This window comes from Dendrobium catenatum, unplaced genomic scaffold (genome assembly GCF_001605985.2).
Source record: "Dendrobium catenatum unplaced genomic scaffold, ASM160598v2 fragScaff_scaffold_1226, whole genome shotgun sequence".
NCBI classification, from domain to species: domain Eukaryota; kingdom Viridiplantae; phylum Streptophyta; class Magnoliopsida; order Asparagales; family Orchidaceae; genus Dendrobium; species Dendrobium catenatum.
Genome location: NW_021319688.1, coordinates 1,033,791 through 1,059,286, shown reverse-complemented (window position 1 = coordinate 1,059,286; position 25,496 = coordinate 1,033,791). Strand labels below are relative to the sequence as shown.

The following is a 25,496-nucleotide window of genomic DNA, read 5'->3' as shown; positions in this document are numbered from 1 at the left end:
AATCCATATAGATTCGGATTCGTGGGTCGGGTTGGGTCAACCCGGTAACCCGTGAGGTTCGGATTTGGGTTGTATATCCTGACCCATCTAGCTAAACTGGTTGGGTTCGGGTCAACCCGTTTATGCCCTGGTCAACTCGGGTTGGACCCGAACCCTACCGATTAACCCGAATTGACACCCCTAGAGTGAAGGATTGCTGACATATGAGAGTATTAAATTTAGGTTTTGTTTGGAATAGTTTCTTTACTACTTTCGAAAGTAACTTTTTAATATAAAAAATTTATTCAAAAAAAATGTACTAACAAATTGCTTTAAAAAGCAATTAGAGCTAAAAAATTTTATGCTAGAAAACTATTTTAAAAAACAATAAAAAAATTGTCTAAAATGAAGTCTTAGGTTTCGTTTGGGACAGTTTTCTTACTGCTTCTAAAAGCTGCTTTTTAGTACAAAAAATTAAAATTTTTGTACTAAAAAGCTGCTTTAAGAAGCAGTAAGAATGCCATCCCAAACAAAGCCTTAATCTATGTGATTTATGAAATAATTTGATGCATGAAAATAAATAGTCCATTTCAATATTTTTAAAGGAGAATAAATTTATTCTAACTAATACATATTATTGATTATAAATAGAGCACAAAGTTAATTAAAAAGCCAATGAATAAACCATCTTCTGTATACATAGAACTTGAAATAACAAAGCAATGATCAAATTAAACTCTAGCTAAGAAACTAGAGAGCATACAACTGCTTGAACTGAGCTCAATGGCTGTTAGTCATTTTCAGCGTGGCTTCATGCGATTGAACAAAGATTTGACAGTAACTGAATGGAATTCATCTCCCCTTTCCTACTTTTAGCTTTTCCACTTCATCTCCCTTTATCAATTTTTGCTAAAATGTGAAGATTCCATACAATGCTATGCATTCTGTTTCAAGTAATTTTTTTTTTATAATTTTTTTTATAATTTTTTTAATTAAAACACATGGTAGGGGCCTACGTGTTAATATAAAGCAAGATTATAAATTCTTAATTATCCAAAGCCCGCTAAAATACAACATTTGAAACAAAGCATATGAGCCTTAGAATCAACCTAATTATGAAAATCATACCAAAAACAAAATTAAAAGCCAGCCAAAGAAATAACACCAACATAAATCCCAGAACAAATCACCGTCAGCTATGCAGTCTACTATCTACTACCTACAAAAAAATATAAGAGAAAGCAATGCAAAGCAAAACCGAGCCATAACATAACAGGAGTCCACAACACACACTAGACAGCAGAGACGGCCATTCAAATCAACTAAGAAACCAACAAACACATAACCCTTAAACCAAGCAGCCACAGATAGTATCAAACCAGCCAAAAGAACCCACAAACACCAATTGAGACAAAAAAATAGAAGAACGAATACTTCTTAAATTTTTTCCTACGACGTTTGCTTCCACCATGAGAAAAACCTTTATGAATTTTACTACTCACATTTAAGCCATATAACTCATGAAACTCATCGAACGGCTCATCCAAACTAGCACCAGCAACCTCACAAGGTGAAGAACCATACCTATCCAACCAATCTAATTGGACTATACGAGTTTCAAGTATATTTGAAGATAATTTAGCCTTCAAAACATTAGAAGAAATATGCTCAATTGGCACATCAACAAATGGCACTTTCAAATTCCCCTCAAGTTACAGGTCAAGTAGTCCACATAAATAATAACATTCTCATCACTTTCCACAGGCACATCAGTAAAAACAACAACATTACAAGCGATAGGTTTAAAAGAAACCGAATTACCACTGCAATTCTCAAGAGCAACAAATTCATTTTCAACATCAGACAAAATGAGACTGGCAATGATGTTAAACAAGCAATTATCAGTTTCCAAAACATCTCTAACACCCTCTTGGAAAGCACAATTATTAGCCTGAATAGACATATCAACCCTAACAACAGCCGATGGGTGATCCCCCACAACAAGAACAAAATCTGAATGAATAGAAACCCTATTTTCCTCGCCACCAGAACTGAGATGATCACCAGTAACCCCCAAAAGTGCTACAGTCAGAAGTTCATTCACAGCATTAACATCATCCACCACAAAATCATTAACATGCAATGCAAGAGTTGGAGTAGGAATAGCAACATTAATTAGATTATCCTTAGCAATAGTAGCATTATCATCAGAAATATTAAGTGAATTAGCATTATTAAGGATATTTTTAGGACAAAAGACATAGGTGACAATCATCTTTCAAATAACCAATACATTTATAGTGAACATAGAAATGGAGGAAAACTTCCATCTCAACATACTGAATATAGTCAAATTTTTCTGGGCCAATCCACACTCTATCAGGGTACTTTTTGGTGATGTAGAGTTCGAACAACACACACGTCACAGATGGACACGATCCTAAAGAAGTCGCATTATCAATCTTTAAAGGCTGCCCAAATAATGTTCCCAAACTATGAAGGATAAGAGGGGAGAAAAAGGTGCTACCTAAAGTTTGAAAAGGATATCCAGATCAGGATAACAAATGATTCAACACCAATAACAACTAATGGGGACCATTTAGTTAGTTTCATATAACAATTGATAATGAAATATGATCTATGATAGAAAATCCTACTATAATCTAGATCATTTACTAACTTAATAAGAACATGTGATGGATCCAATGATGCAATTGAGAAGTCTCCATTCAGTTTTAGGGAAGAAGAACCTACGGATAAAGTCAAAGAAAGGACGACACAAGGGAAAAAATCCACTAAAGCAAATTTAATGGGAGTTGTCAATGAAGGATCTCCTCTTTCGAAATCCAAAGAGAGGGCAAACTACAAAAAAAGTAGTCGATTTTAACGTAGGAGAGCAATCATCAGAAGTATTAACAAATAATGCCTCCAAAATAGAACGTGATTTCAATGAAACAATCAAAAAAATCAGGATCGTCTTTCAAGTGTTTCACCGCCATTCCGGCCGTAGTGGGCCGAAGGTGGATGAAACGGCAAAATAAGATCGCAAAACTACCAAGCCAGCAATAAAAAGAGATGGAAGGGAGCTCCCCTGAAATTAACCAGCGCAGCCAAGCTTGGGATACCCTAGCGGAGTCGGGAGCTAAGGAAATATCCTTTTTTTTTTCGAAACAATTTTTATCTGCATTATGTTTCAAGTATGGTAGGTTGGAATAGCATGAAATATTTTTTTTGTTGATGTCATTCATTGTTCATTAGGATTTTAATTGCTACACTTTGATTTGCATAAATTAAACTTCTAAGGGAAGGCTTCAAATACTCAAAGGCTTTCAATATTATAAGAAATTAATTTAGTTATAGGGATTGAAATTAAGCCTGCTAATTAACTAACACGCTAATGGGGAGTGAATAATGGAGAAAAAAAAAAGTAAAAAATGAAGGATCTATTTGGAATAGCTTTGCTTTATTTTTCTAAAAGCAAGCACATTTTCTATTTGCTTTTTTTTTGGGACATTTAGGTCATTTAAGGCAAACTCACCCACACAACGCATACACATAGACTCGAGCCCTGAACCTCTTAGTTTGAAGCCTAAGCTCTCAACCAATAGGCTAAGGAGAGTTGTGTCATTTTCTGTTTGCTACTGCTTTGTTGTTGTTTTCAATAAATTTCTATGATAGGAAGTTGATTTTTTTCAGCTTCTTAAAAAAATGTTACTTTTCTCACATTAATTTTACAACAATATTTACAAAAGTTGCAACCGTCCAAACAGATCCAAAAGGTCATATTTTCTTTTCTTAGAGTTTTAAGACAAAATTATTTGTCCTTATTTTCTTTTCTTATTTAAAATTATATTGAATGGAACAAATCCCGATACATTATTGAATAAGAAACTTTTGAAATTAAATTTAGGATCATTCTACTCCAATTGCTATAAACTTATAGTAGAATTGAATATTGCGATAAGACGAACCCAACAATTTCAAATGTGGTCAAATCTAAGTCTAAATAATCCAAAATCAAGTACTTAAATTGTAATTGAAAACTTCAGAAAATTAATTAGATAAGCAAATTATTTCAAAAAGTTTCTACTAGCTATGGTTAAATAGAGCATAACAAGGCGAGTCAATTTTAAAGTGCTTTGTGAAAGATAATCAAGCTGTTAAACTAAAAGTTCAGCTTTGTTAATTCAATATATGATTGTGTTAATTTAATGAAGGGCATTACAACTTATATGACTTTTACTCTTTTAGCATGCTTACGAAGGGAATATTTTTGTCTAATTAAATAATAATGACTACATAATTGAATGGACTTCTCAATTATCATGCTTTGATAGAAATCAAAGTTCTTTAAACCAATCTAAATTGGGCTTAAAAATTACTTGGTTTCTTTTTCTTCCACCAAGTCTCTTGTAATAGAAGGTCTAGATTCATAGTAGCTACATTTCTATATACATATATATCAAATAACGAAATTAATTTAAATATCATAGTTTTTCCAAATAGATGGATCCTAAGTTAACAAAAAACTAACGAAACATAAATGATTGGGCATTCTAAGAATAGATTATTATGGTTAGAGAACTATATGATAATCCTCCAGAAATTCTCCAATTATTAATTCCTTATAAACATCTGATAACTTTCCATATATTCAAAGTTCACAAAATTATCTTTTTGGAGTTCAGAAGATGAACATAGAACTCCCTCTAAAGTATTGGTCATTTAGAAAGTCATTAATTACTTGCAATGGTGGCCTACTGTTTAGGAATTTACCAACAGGAAACGATTAAGAAGTTGGGTTCACTATTTGAAAATATTACCACAATCTTATCCTTGTGATAGATTAATTCTTATGGTTGCATAGTATTCTTGTTTTTTTTTTCTTAAGTTACTTATTAACAATAAAAGTATGAGACTTAGATGTCATCTCAATACTAAATGCATAAGCATAAGAATTTGAGAATGGAGGGCCATAACCTATAGTAATCAAAATAGGAAATGTCATGGTAGCAAGCAAATATGATATGGAATTATTAGCTCCAAAGATGGGAATAATTGTTGCTTGAGGGGATGTTGAAGAGGGTGGACTAGTGTTGGGAGGATTTGTCTATGTAATATGTGTGATAATATTAGCTAGAGAAGGGAAATCCAAAGCCATGAGATTAGGGTGCAATACTTATAGAAGCAGTTATAGAGATATCATGTGAAAATGAAGTTTTTGATGAAAAAAACAAAAAAAGCAAGGGTTGAAGTCGAGACATGGTTTGGGCTAGGGTGATTACCTCTAAATGAGGTGATGAGAAGGTTGTGAAATTTCCAAATGGAACACTATGAATAAATCTAAGAAAAGACAAACCAAAGGAGAGGCCAATTTGGGATAAGACAAGTACAACCATCTTGAATGTAGGATATGAGGATGATGCTGCCCCAAGGGGTGATTAGGCTCAAGGATTTACCTTGCACACACTTACCCAGGGAATGGAGAAACAAGCATAAGATAGAAGTCAAATGAGAATGGGGGTATTTAACTCTATAAGACAATTAAATCAATGATGACAAAGTAGTCCAAATGCAAGGTCCCATCAATACATGATAGTTTTTTAATCTTCTTATGCCTTGATTCAAACTCATCACAAGCTCTTACACTGTTTTGATGTTAAGCAGTATGTCAAAATGTGATAGATGTGATCTTAAAAGCCTTAATTAGAAAATAAGGCTCAAGAACTATAGAAAGCATACTGTTATGTTGAAATCAAAATTATTTAAATAGTTAATCAAATACAAAAAGCTAAAATGGAAATTAACTCCAATCATGAATACATAACAAATACTCATTCAAAAACAATTGCTCCTTTAATATCTCCTTCCACTGCCCTCCATTACCAAAATTCATCACAACATACAATAATGAAATTCTCTTGGTCAAGCATTGCAGCAGACCCAAAAAAAAGGATGAAGAGAGAGAGACAGAGAGAGAGAGAGAGAGAGAGAGTTCAATTAGCATAGAAAAATCTCTAAAATCATGTAGTTATGTCATTTTATGATCAATAAGTTAATCATATTAAAGCCTCATCTACGACTTCATAGAATTTCGCTTCCACTCAACCAAACGTCTCAAGAAATCCTTAACCTGTATGAAATTAATAAAAATAATGGTTAAGATACAGAAATTAAATAGGTAATTAAGGGAATTTAATTAATTAATACTTGCCTCAGAAGGCTCTTTAAGGGAGTAAGTGGCACAAGTTTCCTTCGGAAATTTGGAAACCAGAATTCCAAATCCCTGTCCACGATCCCGCAACACCTAATACAATATTCACAAGAGAACAAATCAATAATAGAGAACACTAAACAGATTTAAAAACTTAATTATATTCCTTAATATCATGTTAATTACCATACTTAAAAAATTAATATCATACAAACAATTTAATGTCACGTAACACTTATTGTGTAGTTACTTAGGTCTTCTTCTTTTGGGAGGATAGAAATTATTTCACTTTAGCTAAAAAAACCTTTGGCTCTTATATGAAATTTTATTTTATAATTATATACATGCCCTAAATATTATTTAATAGGTTTTTTTTTACTTTTAATTAATAAAAATATTTAAGGATCTATTTGAGTCGGTTGCAGATTTTTATAAAGTTGATTGTGATGTTGCTCTAGAGAAAATAACTTTGTAATTATGATTGCAAAAAATAGATTTTTACTATATAAATTTCTGAAAAATAGTGAAAAAGTGATAATCAAGTAATAGTGAATAGCCAAATAAAATTATGTTTGTTATCAAAAATACAAAACAACCAGAAAATTGTCACAAACAGATAACAAGAAGATCACATGAGGTTGAGTACAAAAATCTTTTTTCTCTAACGCCCCAAACAAGAAAATTTATTCTGTGTTGACACCGGAAGGCATCTGGAGACCAACCAGAACAAGCTACGTTACTTTTTTGTTCGGTACAGGTGCTTGGTATCACCATATACCGAATGACGTGACTCGTTCTGATTGGTCTTTTGACCGCTCGGTATCTGCACAGAATAATTTCTCCCCAAACAAACTCTAAGATAAATTTCTATGACTATAAAAAACACAAAGAACAACTTACCTATATTTAATATAAAGTTAGTCGGAGAATAATCCTTCTCTTTTATTTTAGTATTATTATCCATCTTTATAGAAGAATTTACACTTATACATTTTCATATCTAAAATCCAAATTTTTTATATTTATTTACATAATACTCAAATATTTAAATTATATTAAAAATATCATTATTATTATTATTATTATTATTATATGATTTAAATCAAAACACAAATAGTCACATATATTCTTTAATATGATTTAAACACTAATGTGATATATAAATAAATATATCTATTTAGATGTTATATATATACATTTTTTTTAATCCTGACGAAATATTTGATTATTCTCATTTTAACAAAATATTCTTATTCTTTCTCAAATATAAGGGAATCTAATTCTATCATTTGAAATAAAGATTACTCGTTGAAAATTAAAGATTAATGGAAAAAAAATTATATGTTCAATTACTACTCTTAGTAAGGACAAAAATAATAAAAAATAAATAAATAACATTATTTTTAATTTATACCTTGAAAGCATCTTCGTCGGTGCGGTCGTCACCAATGTAGACGGGAAATATATCATTGCAGTCGGCAAAACCTAAGTGAAGGAAAGAAACTGTATTAAATTATGCGGTCGCTTTTGATTAATGCAATTATTACAGTTTATCTTACTTAAATAAGGTAATTAACGGCATAATTTCTTAATCAAGAAAATCCACAGTGAGAAGCAAGTGATGACGCGTATGCAAAGCTTACCAAGCTCGTTCAGTAAGAACTCCAGGGCCTTGCCTTTGTCCCATTCAATAATAGGCCGAATCTCCAATACCTACATCGTCAAAATAATTAATGGTAAGGCTAACGAAATTATTAATTTTGATTATGTCATTAATTTTTTTAAATAAAACTTTAGTCTAAAGATTTAAAAAAAAAAAAAGAAATTCTAAAGAATACATTGAGCCACGGCATCATATAAACTAACTTATAATATGGAAGCTTTTTAGTTTTGATGTGACCATTTGAAAGAGAAATGTCCAAAGATTTGCGTTAAGGAAAGCAAATTTATAGAGTATTTGAATTTAGGAGAGTTTTAAATAACAATTATAATTTTATTTAATTATAATTTTTTTGTTTTTTTTTAACTATTTTTTAAAAAAAAATTTATAGAAAGTTATTTATTTCTTTCACAATAATTTCATAATCAATTTTATAAAACACTGCAACTGTCTCAAACAGACTTTAGAGTCTAATTAGAATTGTTGCAATTTTTTATAAAATTAATTGCAAATTATTGTAAAGAAAATAAATCTTTTTTAAGTCATTGTAAAATCAACTTCTTAACGCAAATTAAAAAAAAATTATGAAAAATGATAGCCAAATTGAATTGTAATTGTAGTCTAATAGAATAAACAATGAAAAATTTTGCCAAATAGACCTTGATATAATTAATAGATGACACATTTAATGCACTTTTTAATCATTCCTATAAAAAAAACGAAAGAAAACTTTATAGAGAAATCATTGAAACTTTCAACTCAATTCTTCTATCATTTACAGCTACATTTTCTTTTCATTCCTCTCTTTCAATTCCTTCAGACCAAACAAAACCTGAGACTTCCTGATTGTATGGAACTTCCAGATTTGATACCTTTCTTCCTTGAGTTAATTTCAGATCCGGATAGCCTGATAAAACTGATCTAACTTCCTCTGCAAGTCTATTCCATCTCTGTGCGTAATAGTTGAATAAAGATACAGAGAAACAAATAAGTATCAAAAGATCAAAATAATACAATTTTATTTTGTTTTAGATTGATTGGAACTATTCTACAGATATTTAACAAAATTCTGTACCTTTTCCTCCACACATCGGTAGTGAACTGATACACAGAATCTGTTGTTCTCCACCTTGGAGCCAGGAATCCCTTTGGTTTTCTCCAAAAGTAAATTGTATACCTTTTGATATAGAACAAATACAGTAAAAGCTTAGTACTTGGCGAGATATTTTAACCTGAAGAGCTTAGCTCTCAGCTTTAAAGAAGCTACTAACCTCATTAATCATGGGTAGAAATGAACTGGCTGGCTGGCAGAGCACTGACTTTGCCTGCTCGAGAAACGAAAAGAATTAGAAGATAATAGATTTAGCACATTTTGGTTTCACAAAGCTTAAAAAACCAGTCACCTTAGCTTTTATGTGCTTGGGCCATTTGGTGGGACCTTTGATATCCAAGCCATGACTGCCTGCGTAGTAAAGCTCCGACAATTGAACAAAGTTGAACACCTGATCACCATCAAACATTCGTTCTCAACAGAAATTAAACATAGAAGAAGACGAAGCAGCCCAAGAGCTTTAAAAGAAACAATTTTTATGCCAAAATGTACCTTATCTCTGCATCTTCCGCTCACTATAGCAGTTGGGAAATACTTCGCCACGCTCTTCACTGCTGCTCTCATCTACAACAAAAGAAAACCAAAATCTGAGCTTCGGAAAAAGAGTAAAAAACAGAGAAAGACTCTAAGATACTGACCGCCTCAGACATGAAAGCAGAGTCCGGATCATCTACGATTGGAGACAGAGTACCGTCATAATCAAGAAACATCACTATCTTCTTTCCCTTCGCCGCTTCCGTTATTTCCTCAAACTTGCTCAACACTGATGGGAGCCTTCTCTGTTCCAAAACCTCTCAAAGTTGAGAACTTTAACTCTTAAACAAGATCAAAAAGTAACGAAAACAAATATAAGATGGACTGGCACTCACGTTCCAATCGCTGTCGTCGCTTTCAGAGTGTGAGGTGGATAGTAAGGGAACAGATCTTAAATGTGTTGGAGAGGAAGCTTTCATAGACTCGAAACTTGCAAAGTTCTGGCTTCCAATTCCATGGAGTTCAAGATGTGTCATGAGCTTCTTATACTTGGCCGTAGAGGCGGCGCTTCGAGGAGGAAGCCCCATCACTGTTGCCGTCACGGTCGCCGGAGAAGCTGAGATTGGACTAAGTATCTCCTGAGGCGCCAACAAGCCTTGCCTGGTCATGAAAAAGAAAACAGAAAAGGGGAAGAAACAGGACAGAGACAGTAGTTGCTTTGTTGCTCTGCTACTACTTCTCGGTGATGGGAGTGAGAGAGAGGTTAGATTAACCGAACGACAAGGGGTCCAGTATTTATAAATGGGCTTTAACGGAAAGGGAAAGAAACAGATGAGCCCCGTTACAAGGGCCCACTAAATGTATGATTGGGCCACGTATGGGCTAATAAACAAAGGGGCTTTAGCACGAGCATTGGGACACGTGGCAGATGTAAAATCCAGCAGGGGACAACGCACTATTGCAACACGGTAGGTGTCAGAATTCAAACCGATTTCAATGGAAAAATGAATCAGACCTTAGCTGGGAATTTAAGTTGCTACCTTACACGTGCTTTTAAATGTGAAAATTAAAAAGAAATATCACAAAGGAGATGAAGAAAAAGAGAACAAGCTCGAATTAAAAATGGATGGTGTCACAATTATAAGAAACTTGGACATTATAAACCATAATGTAGGTTATATAGAAATGTTTTAGGGGAAAAAAGTAAAAATATAGGTAATTTTAGCTTGGAATCATCAACATTTGTAAAGCGAATGGAATGGATTGATTTAAGCTTTGCTTGGGACGATTTTCTTACTGCTTCTTAAAACAACTTTCTAGCAAAAAATATTAATTTTTTGTACTAAAAAGCTGCATTAAAAAGCAATAAGAAAGTCGTACCAAATGAAGCCTTAGTCTCTTCGGAGACATCCGATAAAATTGGAACGATACACAAAAGATTAGTATGGCCCCTGCACAAAGATGACACGCAGGATATGTTTGTTTTAGTTTTTATTTGAGACGGATTTTTTCTTATTTTTTAAATTAGTTTTCTAGTATAAAAATTTTTGTAACTTGAATATTTTGTACTAAAAAATTGCTTTAGAAAACGGTAAAAAAATTGTCTCAAACGAAACCTTAGTTTTGATAGCTTTGAATTATTTTATTTCCTGAGCTAAAGATTCCTTGATTCTTAGTCTTCATATCACATGACATCTCATAGAGATTGGTTTACTTATAAAAAGTCCAATAGTTGAAATGTTCTTATAGATAATGATAAGACCATCAAAATTGTTCAGATATGGTTGATTCAAATCTAGAAATATAATGGAGCAATATAGGGAGAGGCTAGACTTGTAAAAATTTTGAGGAAGATATATAAAAACATCCCATAACTACTAGTGTAACCACTAGGGCTATAGACATGCTTATATAACCACCCCATAACAACTCGCATTTTGCCTAGCTGGCCATTCCACTGTAGGTTAGTCGCTTGCATCCAAATATCACTTTAACATATAAAACTTCACAACATGTACAAACAACCATGTTCCACACAATTATTGCAACAATGCCGTATAAAGTTTGCACATACATAACGTCCTCATATCAATCAAGTAAAAACGACTAAAGAATTTTCTTATGTTAGAATATTCAGTTTGCTCATAGTGATGAGTCATCTATATTCAACTGCAACTTTTTTTATTTATCGATGATAGCTAGACCCTTTTGTCATCATGTATTTGTGGTGCACTTTGTACATGCTATGCTACATATTATATATAAACTAATAGTAGAGTTTCTATCATACTTATGGCAATCCTTACCATATAACTTAACAAGTTAAATTGACAGGTAATCATCCACTAATATATTCAGCATGATTTGAGCACCCATTTCATCCTTCTAATAGCTATAACCCTCAACTTCCCTTTTTTCGCTGTATGTGTATTAGTTAATGAAGCTCATGCAAACTTGACATCATAAACGTAGTCAAATGAACTCCATATAGCATCAAAGTAGTAGTACACTTGAAAAGATGAGATGGATATGTCACATACCACAAATTAACAACATATGCAATATAGCACTATAACACAAGCCATATAAATGGACATATTGTGACGCCCCAGGCATCCATAGTGAAAAGATTCGTCTGACAGTCTCGATTAATCTCCATTCCTACTCCCTTGCTCGGACCTGAAATTGTTAACCACATATAATGAGCTTACTAGCTCAGCAGGTCACCAAAGCCTACAACTGAAATCAAAGCACGACATTGAAACAATATGCAGGTCAATCAAATCAAATCAAATCAAGTCAAAAGACTATGATCAATGAATCTATGTAGATACAGAAATCAAATCAAATCGAATCAATCAATAATCAATAGTCAATACGACGGCAAAAGGATCAATAAATCAATACGTCACAGCGATCAAATCAGTAAGTGCTTTCAGTCAATATCTATCCATCGTAGCAGTGTCTATCAATCAATACTATCAGTTCAATCAGTCGTGTCGTCTAGTCATTCCATTGTATCTATAATATCCATCCAATCAATTGAATATCTATTTCAGTCAATATCAATCCATAGCATCAAATCAATTCAATAAAGACTCGTATCAGAACGTACTCTTACAAATCAGTCAGTCAATTATTCAATACAATTTACTCGATGTCAATATACAATATTCAATGTCAATACATCAGTAAGAACAATTTCATAATGACGACGTAAGATGAATCATCTCAATCAATAGAGCACTTTTCAGTCCATTATATCAATCAGCAGGGAATCCATAGAATGATCAAATCAACATATCGACAGAGCAATCGAAATCAAATCCATACAATGAAATCGTCAGGTCAATTGAAATCAATACAATCAATTCAATAAAGAAGTCTATTAAGCGATAAATCAAATCATATCGAGTAAGTTGAGAATGACATAGAAGTTAATGCCTTTACCTATCACACTATATAAAAACACCCATCAATTTATGTTGTATTTATGAGTCCATTATTACAATAATAAGCTCCAGTCACATATGGAAACCAACACTACAGGAAAAATGTTGATTTCTGATGATGGAATTTTCGGTGGAAATAAATATGTTAGAAATTCCAGAGGATTTTCGACGGAATATTTCCGATAGTTTTTTCAGTTGATTTTAAGTTGAATTTTAGTCATTTTCTGGCGAAAACATAAATTACAAGCGGATTTTAATTATTTTTCATCGAAAATCCACCATAAAAATAAATTATCGAAGCATTTTTTCATTTTCTGGCGAAAATGGCCACTGGAAAATGACGTGTTTCCTTTATTACTGCTAAGAATACTATAATTAAATCTTTTGTTATTTTCCTCTTACCCTTTTTAAGTAAAATAATTTATTTTATCTTCTTTATTTTAATAAATCTACTACTAACATGGTTAAATATACAGTGAAAAAATAATTATGATAGAGTATCCTGCCATATTTTAGGTCAGAATGGATTTGAATATTATTAAATCTGCTTAAAAATTAATGTGCATATGAAAAAAAATATATATATATATATATGTCAGAGCTACGTCCTTCCACCGCCAAAAAACTCAGTTTTTGCTCGGTATTGCTAGGTATTATTTGATAATAACGAGGAATATCATCATGTGAAGACCAATACCGAGTTATACCGAGCAATACCGAGTAATACCGAGCAATACAAAAAAATAACGAGTTTTTTCTAGGAAAAACTAGGTATTTTTTTGTATTGCTCGGTATTGCTCGGTATAGCTCGGTATAACTCGATATTGGTCTTCACATGATGATATTCCTCGTTATTGTTTGATATTGCTCGGTATTTCTTGTTTTTTAACGCGATTTTAACTTTGAGAGGACGTAGCTCTATGTCAGATGGGAGGACGCAATAATTTTTCGTGAGAAAGGCTTCCCAAACGAAGCCTTTCGAATTGAATATTTTGGTTCAGGCAATTTGCATTTCCCCCTATATTTTACGAGAAACAACGTTAGCTAGGAACAGCCGACATACGGCACTGTTCATTATCTTGTCATTTTTTAAAGTCATTGTCATTAAATAATGTCAATGTTTTTGACTTTCATTAGAAATGACAAACGTCAACACGTGGAATATGCCAATTTATATTAGTTTGATGGGCAATTGGAAATTTGATTCCTGCATTTTTTTGTCAGATAGCACTTTGCACTTAAATGAATATGCGAAGAAGTTAAACTACTCATTCATCACCTTCCGATACAATATATATATTAACGTTGAAGTTTAAGAAACTTAACGTTGAAGCTAAAGCTCTTTAATAATCATAAAGACTTTGACAACATGTATGGCTATTTATCATGAATTTATGGCAACGCTAATGTACAAATGCTTGATGCTTATTTTATGCTTGTGCTGACTGTGGAGTATCAAACTTCTAATTAAGTACTGTATAGTAAAGATTAAAGAAAGAAACAAAGAGAGAAATATATACATTATTTAGGCTGGCACTCTGTTCGCTATAGGAAAATCGTATATTACTAACGAATTTTTTCGGCCAGCGGTCTATTTTTTTGGTGGTTTACGATGAAATATGACCGGTTTTTTTTTTTTGGCAGTTGTCCAACAACATTTCTAATGGCTTATCCTTATTACATTTTAAATAAAAAAATGTTACACTTTTATTACTTTTGCCCTTCTAGCAAATTGGCTGGGGATTTGAAGCATACTAGCTCACTTTGAATCTCACTGCAAGCGAGCAGCACGTGCGGGCAGCGGGCAACGTAAGAGGCAGCCAGGGCAGCTCGTGCAAGCAGTAGGAGGCAGCGGGCAGCCTGGCGGGCATCGTTTTTTTTTTTTTTTTTTGACGACTATGGCTGCCAGAAATATTTGCCACCGGAAATAAACTGCTGGTTTGGGTTTCCTACTCCTTTTATACCGGCGGGAAAAAATCCATCGGAAAACCTCATTACCATCGAAAATTCGCCCAATTCCGTTGGAAAAAGCCGTCGGCAATGACAGATTTTCTTGTAGTGGTTAGGGCATCTCCAATGGAAAAATCTATTTTCCACTTCAAAGTACAATAACAATTATATCAAACAGTAACACAAAACAATAAAATTATGTGAATATTCTTTTTCATCTCTTCGATCTTAAGAAAAAAAAGAGTTTTTGAATAGTATGATGTCAATATTGACATCTCATTGTTCATAGCCGAGATAAAATGAAAAAGAATGTGTTTTTATTTGTCGTTCAGTTGGACGCTCGTCGAAATTGCAAACAGATGAATGACATTTGGTTGGAGATACCCTTCATTAGTTTAACTTTCATGTTTGGTAGCTCGTTAATATTTGATTTTGGAACCTTGATTAATAGTTTATATCTGTGAGTGGTTGGTCTAATTTTCCTTCATGCTTGTGGTCATATGATGACCTAAGAACAAAAGCAATAGTTGATGACCGTTTCTTTTTCATGCTTAGGTTCGATGCCTCTAAAATTTCAGAACCCGCCAGGTTTTAGTGTCCTCAGAAATGCATGATAATGCGTATTTTTCCTTTGAAAAAAAATTATTCAAAGTATTCTGAAGCAAATTTTAATTAGAGATTAATAGTCATTCATTGGTCTTATTTGATGCAACTTTTGAAATTTGCAGGATGAGTAAGCTTTTATCTTGTATAGTATTTTTTTAATGACAAATCAATATCTTACAGACGATAAAAATCTTTTCGGCAAGAAAGAAAATATGAGTGAATTTTTATAAAAAAAAATAAATAAATAAATCAAGAGGTTTTAAATACAAAATTATGTTCTAATGTCTTACAAATTAAATAGAATTTTTTATGGTATGAAAACAACAAAAGAGGGTTAATAAAATATAATTCATTCTAATAAGAAATAAATGAATGCATAGAGACAAAATTCAATGATCGTTGTTAAGTAACTTCTTATTAGAAGTTGGAGAAGGTAATAAATTATTTTATTTTATTTGTATGTTTCTCTTGCTATGTTGTTGTATGTTTTCACCCGTTCTAAAAACTAAGACTAATTTCGCCCCTACATGATATGTATAATTATATAGAATACACTACTAATCTACCTTCCAAAGGTTCTCATGAGGTAGAGGTGATATGCTTTTTATTCTAAAAGATATTTACATCTCTTCCTTCCATTTCCCACTATGTGAGACTCTTATAAATGAACTTTTATTTGGTCCGGTGAACGGACGTAGAGCTACGTTCGGCCGGCACTGAGATCGCGCCACGTAGCAGGCACAAAATCGCGGACCCGACCCGGCGAATAGTGGGTATGTCGCCCGTGCATTTTTTAAATTCATGACAACCCGGTATTGCTAGGTATTGCTCGGTATTGCTAGGTATTTATCGATTTTGTTCGGCAATAACGAGAAATACCATTATACCGATCAATACCAAACAATACCGAGTTTTTCTAGAAAAACTCGGTATTACTCGGTATTGCTCGGTATTGGTCTTCACATAACGGTATTTCTCGTTATTGCCAAGCAATACCGAGAAAATACCGAGAAATACCTAGCAATACGTGAACATAGCATTCCCGGGTTCCGGTCCGAGTCAAGTCGTCGGGCCGCACGGTAAAGAGTAAGAGCACGTGGCGCGATCTCAGTGGTGACCGCACGTAGAGCTACATCCGGTCATCGGACCTAATAATTGTTCCTTATAAAGCCCATAGACTTCTAAATAATGACTTAATACCGAGTAATACCGAGTTTTTCTAGAAAAACTCGGTATTACTCGGTATTGCTCGGTATTGGTCTTCACAGAGCGGTATTTCTCTTTATTGCCAAGCCATACCGAGCAATACCGAGAAAATACAAAGTAATACCTAGCAATACGCGAACATAGCATGCATTCTCGGGTTCCGGTCCGAGTCAAGTCGTCGGGCCGCGCGGTAAAGAGTAAGAGCACGTGGCGCGATCTCAGTGGTGACCGCACGTAGAGCTACGTCTGGTCATCGGACCTAATAATTGTTCCTTATAAAGCCCATAGACTTCTAAATAATGACTTTATTAGTAGGTTTTCCTTAATCTTTAGTATTATGTTTGTATTCCTTCAGCATTTTGGAAACATTGCTAATATTTACTTTCATGCAATTAGTCTAATGTGTTTTGGATAATAAAATACAATATAAATAAGTATAAAAAATCAAGTTTTAAATAGGTAAATACAAAAGAATTTGATGGCCTACATGTAAATCCCCCTATTTTTTGTCCTCATTTGCATTATTCTGAGAGTGCATGTGATTTCTACTTGCTTGTCTGATAATATTTATAACTAGAAAATAAATACTTGATTATATTTTTTTTTTTATAAAAAACTAGGATGACAATTGTAGATCACATGATCAAAGCTAGAAGTTAAGGAAAAACTGATGGAAGTTAGGGCCAGCGACAACAGAAGCCTGTAAATGGCAACAAAGTGCCAAACCCTCCAACTAATTTCACTCAAAAAAAAAGAAATGCAAGCTGCCGTGACCGTGCTGCTTAAATTCCGTTATCCATTCTGAATAAAAAAAGGAGGTTCTTCTTCAACATAGTAATGCGGCGTTGAACGATTCCTTTGTTTTTATTATATTGTAGCAGGAAGTTTCATGGAAGATAAGAGCGTTCATGTACAAATTACTTGCCTTTAAAGCTTAGCTATTTGAATAGCTTATCTCTTCCCTTCAAATCAGACAAGGATATGCAGTACTGGTCTGCATGCATATGCGTGGCCAGGATATTATTTAATCTTGCATGCACGCATTGTTTATTAATCTCTCCCATGCAAAACAGAAGAGAAGCTCCATCGATCGTTAAGAAAATAATAATTAAGACATGCATGATTAGTTTATTATAAAACACTGTCATAGAGTTGAATTTCTCTTTGCTGCATGTCTTTTTTTTTTCTTTTTTTTTTTGGAGAGATTATTCCATGTGAAGGCTGGACATAGAGATCCATTCAGTTTTGTCTATGTGAATATTAAATATGCAATATTTAATAGTAAAAGCACAATGATGAACATTAACTATATATGATCCGATCTCCTCACGTAACAATTAATCTATCCTTTTTTGGAGATATTTAGACCAATTAAGAGAAACTCATATACATATCAGATACGTAGCACTTGAATCCAAGACATTTTGATTAATAGCCAAAACTCTCAATCAAAGGATCAAAATGAGATAAGTTTTGTTGCATGTCCTTACTCCTTAGAGCATTAAATATGAACAGTTATCAACTTTAGAATTCAATCTTTAATGAGACAGATGATATAAATGCATGATGGTTATGTTTCAATGGCTAGCTTGTTATTTTCCAAGCAAATCCTTATAAAATAATTAAAATAATGTGTACAGAGAAGTGGATATGATTTTCTTGCCAATTGCCTGCATATCGCAAAGTCAAAACCTGCTTCATGAATTTATTTCATGTGTTTTTCATGCATCTTTAAATTTCTACATAGTCTTGATAATTATATTTCCTACCACTTAATTAATGCTAACTAAACACTACTTGCTTGTTTCAATCATTGATTTTTCTTTTGCTATTTGTTTTTTTCTTTTGACAAAAGGAATTGCTTCCCTGTTTGTTTTTTCTTTTGTTGATTGTAATAGATAAGATCATAGGCTTATAGGTTTTGCTTCAAATGCTGTATTTTTAGAGAGCTTTTGATCTTTTAAAGATTTTGTACCTTTTTTCTAATTAATGCGTAGACCCCTCTGATTGTTTTAACAAAAAAAAAATTGTTTCAATTACTGATGAAAATTTTATTTTTTAGCATTATTAAATAACTTTTTTTTAATAAAACTGATAATTTTTTACATTTTATATCATATTTGATAAATAAATTATCTTTGTATTGATTTTAGAGAGATTAGTGATCTTGAATGGAATCTAATACATTTAATTCAACTTATTTTAAGAATGGTGTGAACTTGTCCTAAGTAAGAAGCTTTATATTTGGACAATGTTTTCTTCCTTTTATGTCCTTTTTTTTTAAGCAAATTTGATATAAAAACTTCCGAAAGTTTGTAAATGTTGTAAAAAGTTAAATGTTTTTACCTTGCACTTCATCAATATCATCTTATCTCAATTGCTAAGTCCACTTAGATGCAATACCGGTACCTTTTTTTAAATAGAGAGAACCATTGATTTTATTTAAATTATTCAGTTTTTTTCTCCATAGTTTTCATTTGCTAAAAGTTATTAAAGAAGGTGATAAAATGCTATAATAATATCAATTTAAAATATGCAACTAAATGCATATTTGTAAAATTACATGAATCTTAAAAAAATATTTAAATTAAAAAATTTTGGAATTAAATTCATGATCATCCAAAATCTAATTTCAACAAACTTGCAATCAAATAAAACATTTCGACGAGGCAAACATATCGACGCAAGAAATGATGTGATCCAACTTTGAACGGGCTAAAATCAGATAGTTAAATTATGTTTAAAAACAGCTAAACATAAATTCATGGACCAACCTCCAATTATAGCATGCTTATAGTCAAATTGAGCGTCTGGACTAGATGAATTTAACGAGCTCAAGGTCACTTGATTCTGACATCGATAAGACAATTAAATATTTGATAAATGATCTATGATCAAGGAGATTAATATGAACCGTAAGATGGAGTGCTTTGAATTATGACCAAATTTCCCAATATGTCTATCTCAAAAAATATATAAATAAGGCTCAATTCTTTACAAAGAAAATATGGAAGAGAACTATAGAGCTCTCTTGCATTCTCTGACTACAGCCGATGACGACGACCATCAATTATTGTCGCCGATAATCACCACTAGCAAATACAGCCATCATCTCTAGATTTCTGTCAAGATTTGGCCTTGTTGTTTGATTTTAAATATCCATTGGTTGACATGTGATTTCTATAATCCATATAGGAAAAAAATTAAACATTTGTTCTCAAATAGTTATCTCTTCATCAATTGTAAGGAAGGAGGATCCTTGTATCTCCTATTATATAGTGAAATTTTCAACTAGATCAAGCCCTGTGATTTTTTTTCCTTTCTGAATTTCTTACATGAAAAATTCTAGTGTTACAACTTATATATGTGTGTTAAATTATTGTCCAAGGTCAAAATATAAAATACCAACTCTACTAACGTAAATTTTCTAGCACGTAACAGCTTAGCATCATCTGTAGGAAACATTCTTAACATACTAAACATATTTCTTCAATGATTGTTAATCAATCATTCAATAAAAGACAATAAAACATAAATAGTGAGGGGGCCATGCCTCATATTGGAGGAGCGTATGCTTAGGATAGAAGATATTTAATTTCAAATCTTATAACTCTTAGAGAAGGGTGGACATCTATAAGTTTGGGTAACCGCAAAAGTCATGTGTCTTATAAGATAAAAGATCATTCAAAAACCTCAGCAAACAAAAGTCTGCAAAAGTTTTTATATAAACATTTCTCTCTAGGCAATCTTCCCTTTCATCTTGTTCTAGGTAAGGGCACCGCCACTTAATATTCTATCATAAGAGAAAAATATCTAAAACTCTAAATCAACGATGGATGTCAAATTCATTATTTTGATATGCTTTGTTATATACTTTTGGCAATTTTGAGCAAATTTTAAGACATTGCCTATGTATTTAAGGGAATTTATTGGTTTAAGAATATCTATTACTTAGTTCTTATTATCAGTTATAAAATATCTGATGAATGCCCACTAATTTAATTACGAACATGAATTCAAAATTCTAATATATATTAATTAAAACAAATTCAATATATAACTTATCATAATAAAAAATTACCCGTCGCCATCCATTTGCTAAAATAGTAGACCTGATTGATGTTTCGAACTTACTGCTGTAGAGGGAGCAAGAGCTCCAAACGTGGCGCCACAAGGTCGAACTCAAGTCTCACTTAGCATTTCTTACTTTTTTTTTTGCCACGCCATTATCAAGGATAAATTCACATGATTTAATTATGCAAAAGACTAAGGCATCGTTTAGGATAACTTTCTTACTAGAGAAATTTTTGTATTAGGAAGCTGCTTTAGAAAGCATTAAAAAAATTGTCACAAACGAAGTCTAAAAACCGTCTCGGTGGTTCTTCTTCTAGCAAAAAGAGTTTTTTTTTTTTAATAAATTTTAAGTGGCTAAAAGACTCAAACAAGTCCTTCCCTCCCTCATCCATCTAGTTGAAGCATTTTTTTCACATCACATATATTGATGACAAAATCATTAAGCCTCTGAAATTCTTTAAGCACTACACGAAATTCAGCTGTTACCGGTGGCTTTGACCAGCGGTTAGTGGGCCGCCGGTATCAACGGCGGTTTTGACCGCCAGTTTTATATTTATTCCCCAAAACTCGTGTTATAAGATAGATCTCCATAAATCACTTGACATATGTCTATCTAAGCTAGCTCTCTTTCCTCCTAAGAATGATTGATAAGGTATTCCTATTTGTTTAGTGGTAGCAACTTCTATAAAAAAAGGTATATTCTTTTTTATCATTTTTTTAAAACTTCCATTGTACCAGTGATTTAAGGAATGATTCCTTTGTCATATTTTTTTTTTTTTCTTTTACTTTTGTCATAAGCTGTCATAAGCAACTTCTCTTCCCTGATGGAAGAAATAATTGTTAATATATAGCATTTACTCTCTTATTTTTTCTTGTGGCCAAAGTTATATCAATCACTTATTTTATGTTGATGATTTGTTTGAATTTGATGTCTCATATCTTTGGATTTTCTTTCGACTTATGGCTGCCTTTTGAGGTTATATGCTAGCCCAAGAAAATAAAAAATTTATTTTATCAAATTTGTGGATAATCATATCATTTCTTAGAATTCTTTTGATAAGATTTGATTCTGATATTTTTAATTGATGCCTACTACAAAGTCCTAATTAGAAACAATCTTAAAATCCAAAGTCTTAAATAGAGGCTACTATTGTCATAAATAGAGGCTATCACCAAAGTCTAAGTTGGAGGCTATAAAATCTTCTATTGTGTTTGATCAGTCATATTAAGAGATGATTTTTTTACTATATAAATCTATATAATCCTCACTTATAGTTCGCCCCTATAACAAAAAGATGAGAAAAACACAAAGAAAATAGGAGCGTCATTCAAAGAATTAATTAAATGAGTCAAGACTCTCAAGTCATGCTCGAGTCAGCTCTATCTTGAGCTTGAGTTTTATTAAGTATATAATTGAACCAATTATCAAATATATGATGAATGTCCACTAATTTAATTACAAACATGAATTCAAAATTTTGATGTTAATTAATACAAATTCAAATATAATTTATCACAATGAAAGCTTACCAATCTCCATCCATTTGCTAAAATAGTAGACATGATCGATGATTCAAACTAATTACCATCGTAGAGGGAGCAAAAGCTCCAACCATGGCGCCACAAGGCCGAACACGTCTCACTTCCTTAGCCTTGCTTAGTTTTTTTTTTTTTTTTTTTTCGCCATGCCATTATCAATGATCAATTCATGTGATTTAACTATGCAGGATTAAGGCATCGTTTGGGATAACTTTCTTACAACGTTCTAGAAATTTTTGTAATAGGAAGCTGCTTTAAAAAGCATTAAGAAAGTTGTCACAAATGAAGCCTAAGAGCTATTTGTGTGGTTCTTCTATCAAAAAGAGGTTTTTTTTTGTAAATAAATTTAAGTGGCTAAAAGACTCAAGCAAGTCCTTCCCTCTGTCATCCATCCAGTTGAAGCAATTTTTTCAAATCACATATATTGATGACAAAATAATTTAAGCCTATGAAATTCTTGTGTTAAGATAGATCTCCATAAAGCACTTGACGATGTCAATCTAAGCTTTCTATCCTCCTAAGAATGATTGACAAGGTTTTCCTATTTGTTTAGTGGTACCAACTTATATAAAAAATGTAAATTCTCTTAATTTTATCATTTTTTTAACTTCCATTCTACCAGTGATTTAAGGAATGATTCATTTGTTTTTTTTTTTTAACATTTGTCATAAACTATCATAAGCAACCACTACAGGAAAAACGTCAAAATCCGACGGTTTTTTCCGGCGGTTTTATGGATTACCGGCGGCTTTGCGGCGGTATTCCAGCCGCCGGAAAAAATCGCGTAGGAAACATGTACCGGCGGTTTTTTACCGGCGGTTTATGTTGGCGGCGGTTTTCCGGCGGCTCATACCGCCGGTGACAACCGGATTTGGAACCGGCGGTTTTCCGGCCGTTACGCCGCCGGTTATCTGACCGACGGCTGACCGGCGGTCATATTACCGACGGTCTTCCGGCGGTTAAAGCGGGCGTCGTTTGTTTCTTAAACCGCCGGAAGTTAACTTCTCTTAATTACCTGATGGAAGAAAGAATTGTTAATAGCATGCATTTACTCTCGATCTTATTTTCCTTATGACCAAAGTTATATCAACCACTTAGTTTATGTTGATGATTTGTTTGAATTTGATGTCTCATATCTTTGCATTTTCTTTCGACTTATGGCTGCCTTTTGAGGTTATTTGCTAACACAAGAAAATAGGAATTTTATTTTATCAAATTTGTGGATAATCACATCATTTCTTAGAACGGTTAAGTGTTGAGTCTAATTTTTAATTATTTTGATAAGATTTGATTTTGATCTTTTTAGATTGGTGCCTACTACAAAATCCTAATTAGAAACAATCTTAAAATCCTAAGTAGAGATTGCTGCAAAGTCTTAAATAGAGGCTACTAATGTCATAAATAGAGGCTATCAGCAAAGTCTAAATTAAAGGCTATATTTTATTACATCCAGTGAACGTACGCTCCTCTACGTTCGGTTTTAGACCAAAACAGCGCAATACCGAGTTTTTTTAAAAAACTCGGTACAACTCGGTACTCGGTACTCGGTATTTCGCTTTTTTTGCCTAGATCCGAACGTAGAGGAGCGTGCGTTCACTGGATAAAATAAAAGTTCATAAAATCATCTATTGCATGTGTTTGATTTTTCTTTTTGAAAACGAGATTAATTTTTTACTATATAAACCTATATAGTCATCTCTTATAGTTCACCCCCATAACAAGAAATAACAAAAAGACTCTCAAGTCATGCTCGGGTCACTCCTATCTTGAGCTTAACTTTTATTAATTAATTGAAAATGTTTATAACAAAAGAGAGAAAAATGATTATTATTCAAAAAATTATTAATAGTATTATAAAAAAATAACGAGAAATTATAGATAAATAATAAAGAATCACTTCATATAAAAAGTGATATAAAAATTTAAGTTTTTTTAATAGCTTTATATTTAAACTCATGAATTTAAATATATTTTAGTGATAGTTATTTAAAATGAATTGGCTCACAAACTAACTAGTCTGAGTCAAAATAGAGCCAAATTTGACTTGCCAGCTCATCAAGCTCGTCATATGAGCCATTTATCTATAGTCCAACTCAAGTTGATTTGACTCACACCCCTATCCTCTTTACACTTACTAGAATCATGGTTAAGGAATGATAATATTTATTTCACTATTAAAAAAAAAAAATTGGCTCGCTTAAACCAAAAAAAAAAAAAATCTATAGTTTAGATCATCCATTGGAAGCTCCCTCTCCCATTTGTTGAGGGATTTATCTTTGCCTCAATGTATTTTGAAAAAAATGATGTTTCCCTTTAAGGGCATCTCCAATCGAAACTCTCATTTTTCACTGTAAAATGCAGTAAAATAAAAAAATACCGTGATTCATCTCCAGTGGAACGTCATTTTGCCCCAAAATCATCGTCTTTTCTTTCGCGCCTTCTCAGATGGAGTTCGGTAGAGAGAAAGAAATGACAAAAGTGAACAGTGCGACGCCAATATTGACGTCGCACTGTTGATCAGCGACTGAATGCCGGAAAAAATGGAGCTCGGTTGGGACGTCTGAGGCTCTCCATTCGCCTGTTTGCCTAATGGCTGGAGAAGACTTAAAGAAGCCACAAAGCATGCATAATAAAGAATAAGTAGAGCTATATGCAGATTTATGCACAGGAGTTGGACATTCACAGTTAAATTATCAGGCAATCTTTTGACAAAGACAGTAAAAAAATAAAAAAGTATTTCTGTACTCCTAATAAGGTAAATCAATTTCTATAGACAAACTAAAATAAAAAAACAGCTTTCGTCTGCCACCAACTTATCAATTTTGATATGCTAGCATAACCACTGAGATTGTTGCAAAACTTAGGCTCCGTTTGGAACGGTTTTCTTATTGTTTCATAAAACAACTTTATAGTACAAAATTTTTAAATATTTTACTAAAAAATCGATTTAAGTAGCAGTAAAAAAAACTATCTCAAACGAACCCTCAGGTCAAGCGGCCTCTAAAGCTGCTTTCAATCACAACCAAAGTCTCGCATACTTTAATAGGACTGCTTCATTCATCTCAGATTGCTGAATTTAGGTTGCAGAGGCTGAGATTCCAACGGTCAAAGAAAAAAATCGAGATACTTGTAAGGATGCCAGCTTCTTCTAAACTCCATGAGACTGCCATAGGTGCGATCAGCTATCCCAACAAATACAACTTCTGAGTCAGGACTTATAAGGATGCCTTC

At 32.7% G+C, this 25,496-nt stretch overlaps 1 protein-coding gene and 1 non-coding gene across 2 annotated transcripts; one reads left to right on the top strand and one right to left on the bottom strand.

Annotated features, from left to right (window-relative positions):
• Window positions 1–6,043: 6,043 nt before the first annotated feature.
• On the bottom strand, window positions 6,044–10,181 carry LOC110094626 (probable trehalose-phosphate phosphatase 6). Its single transcript, XM_028699253.1, is given in 11 exon segments — window positions 6,044–6,112; window positions 6,194–6,286; window positions 7,608–7,678; window positions 7,837–7,906; window positions 8,726–8,803; window positions 8,929–9,030; window positions 9,125–9,178; window positions 9,257–9,355; window positions 9,457–9,528; window positions 9,603–9,743; window positions 9,834–10,181. Coding segments are annotated over 11 exon segments (1,122 nt in total). The 5' UTR covers window positions 10,107–10,181.
• A 651-nt stretch (window positions 10,182–10,832) lies between these two features.
• On the top strand, window positions 10,833–10,935 carry LOC114580751. The gene has a single exon (XR_003702306.1). It is a non-coding gene; the product is annotated as a U6 spliceosomal RNA (small nuclear RNA).
• Window positions 10,936–25,496: the final 14,561 nt, after the last annotated feature.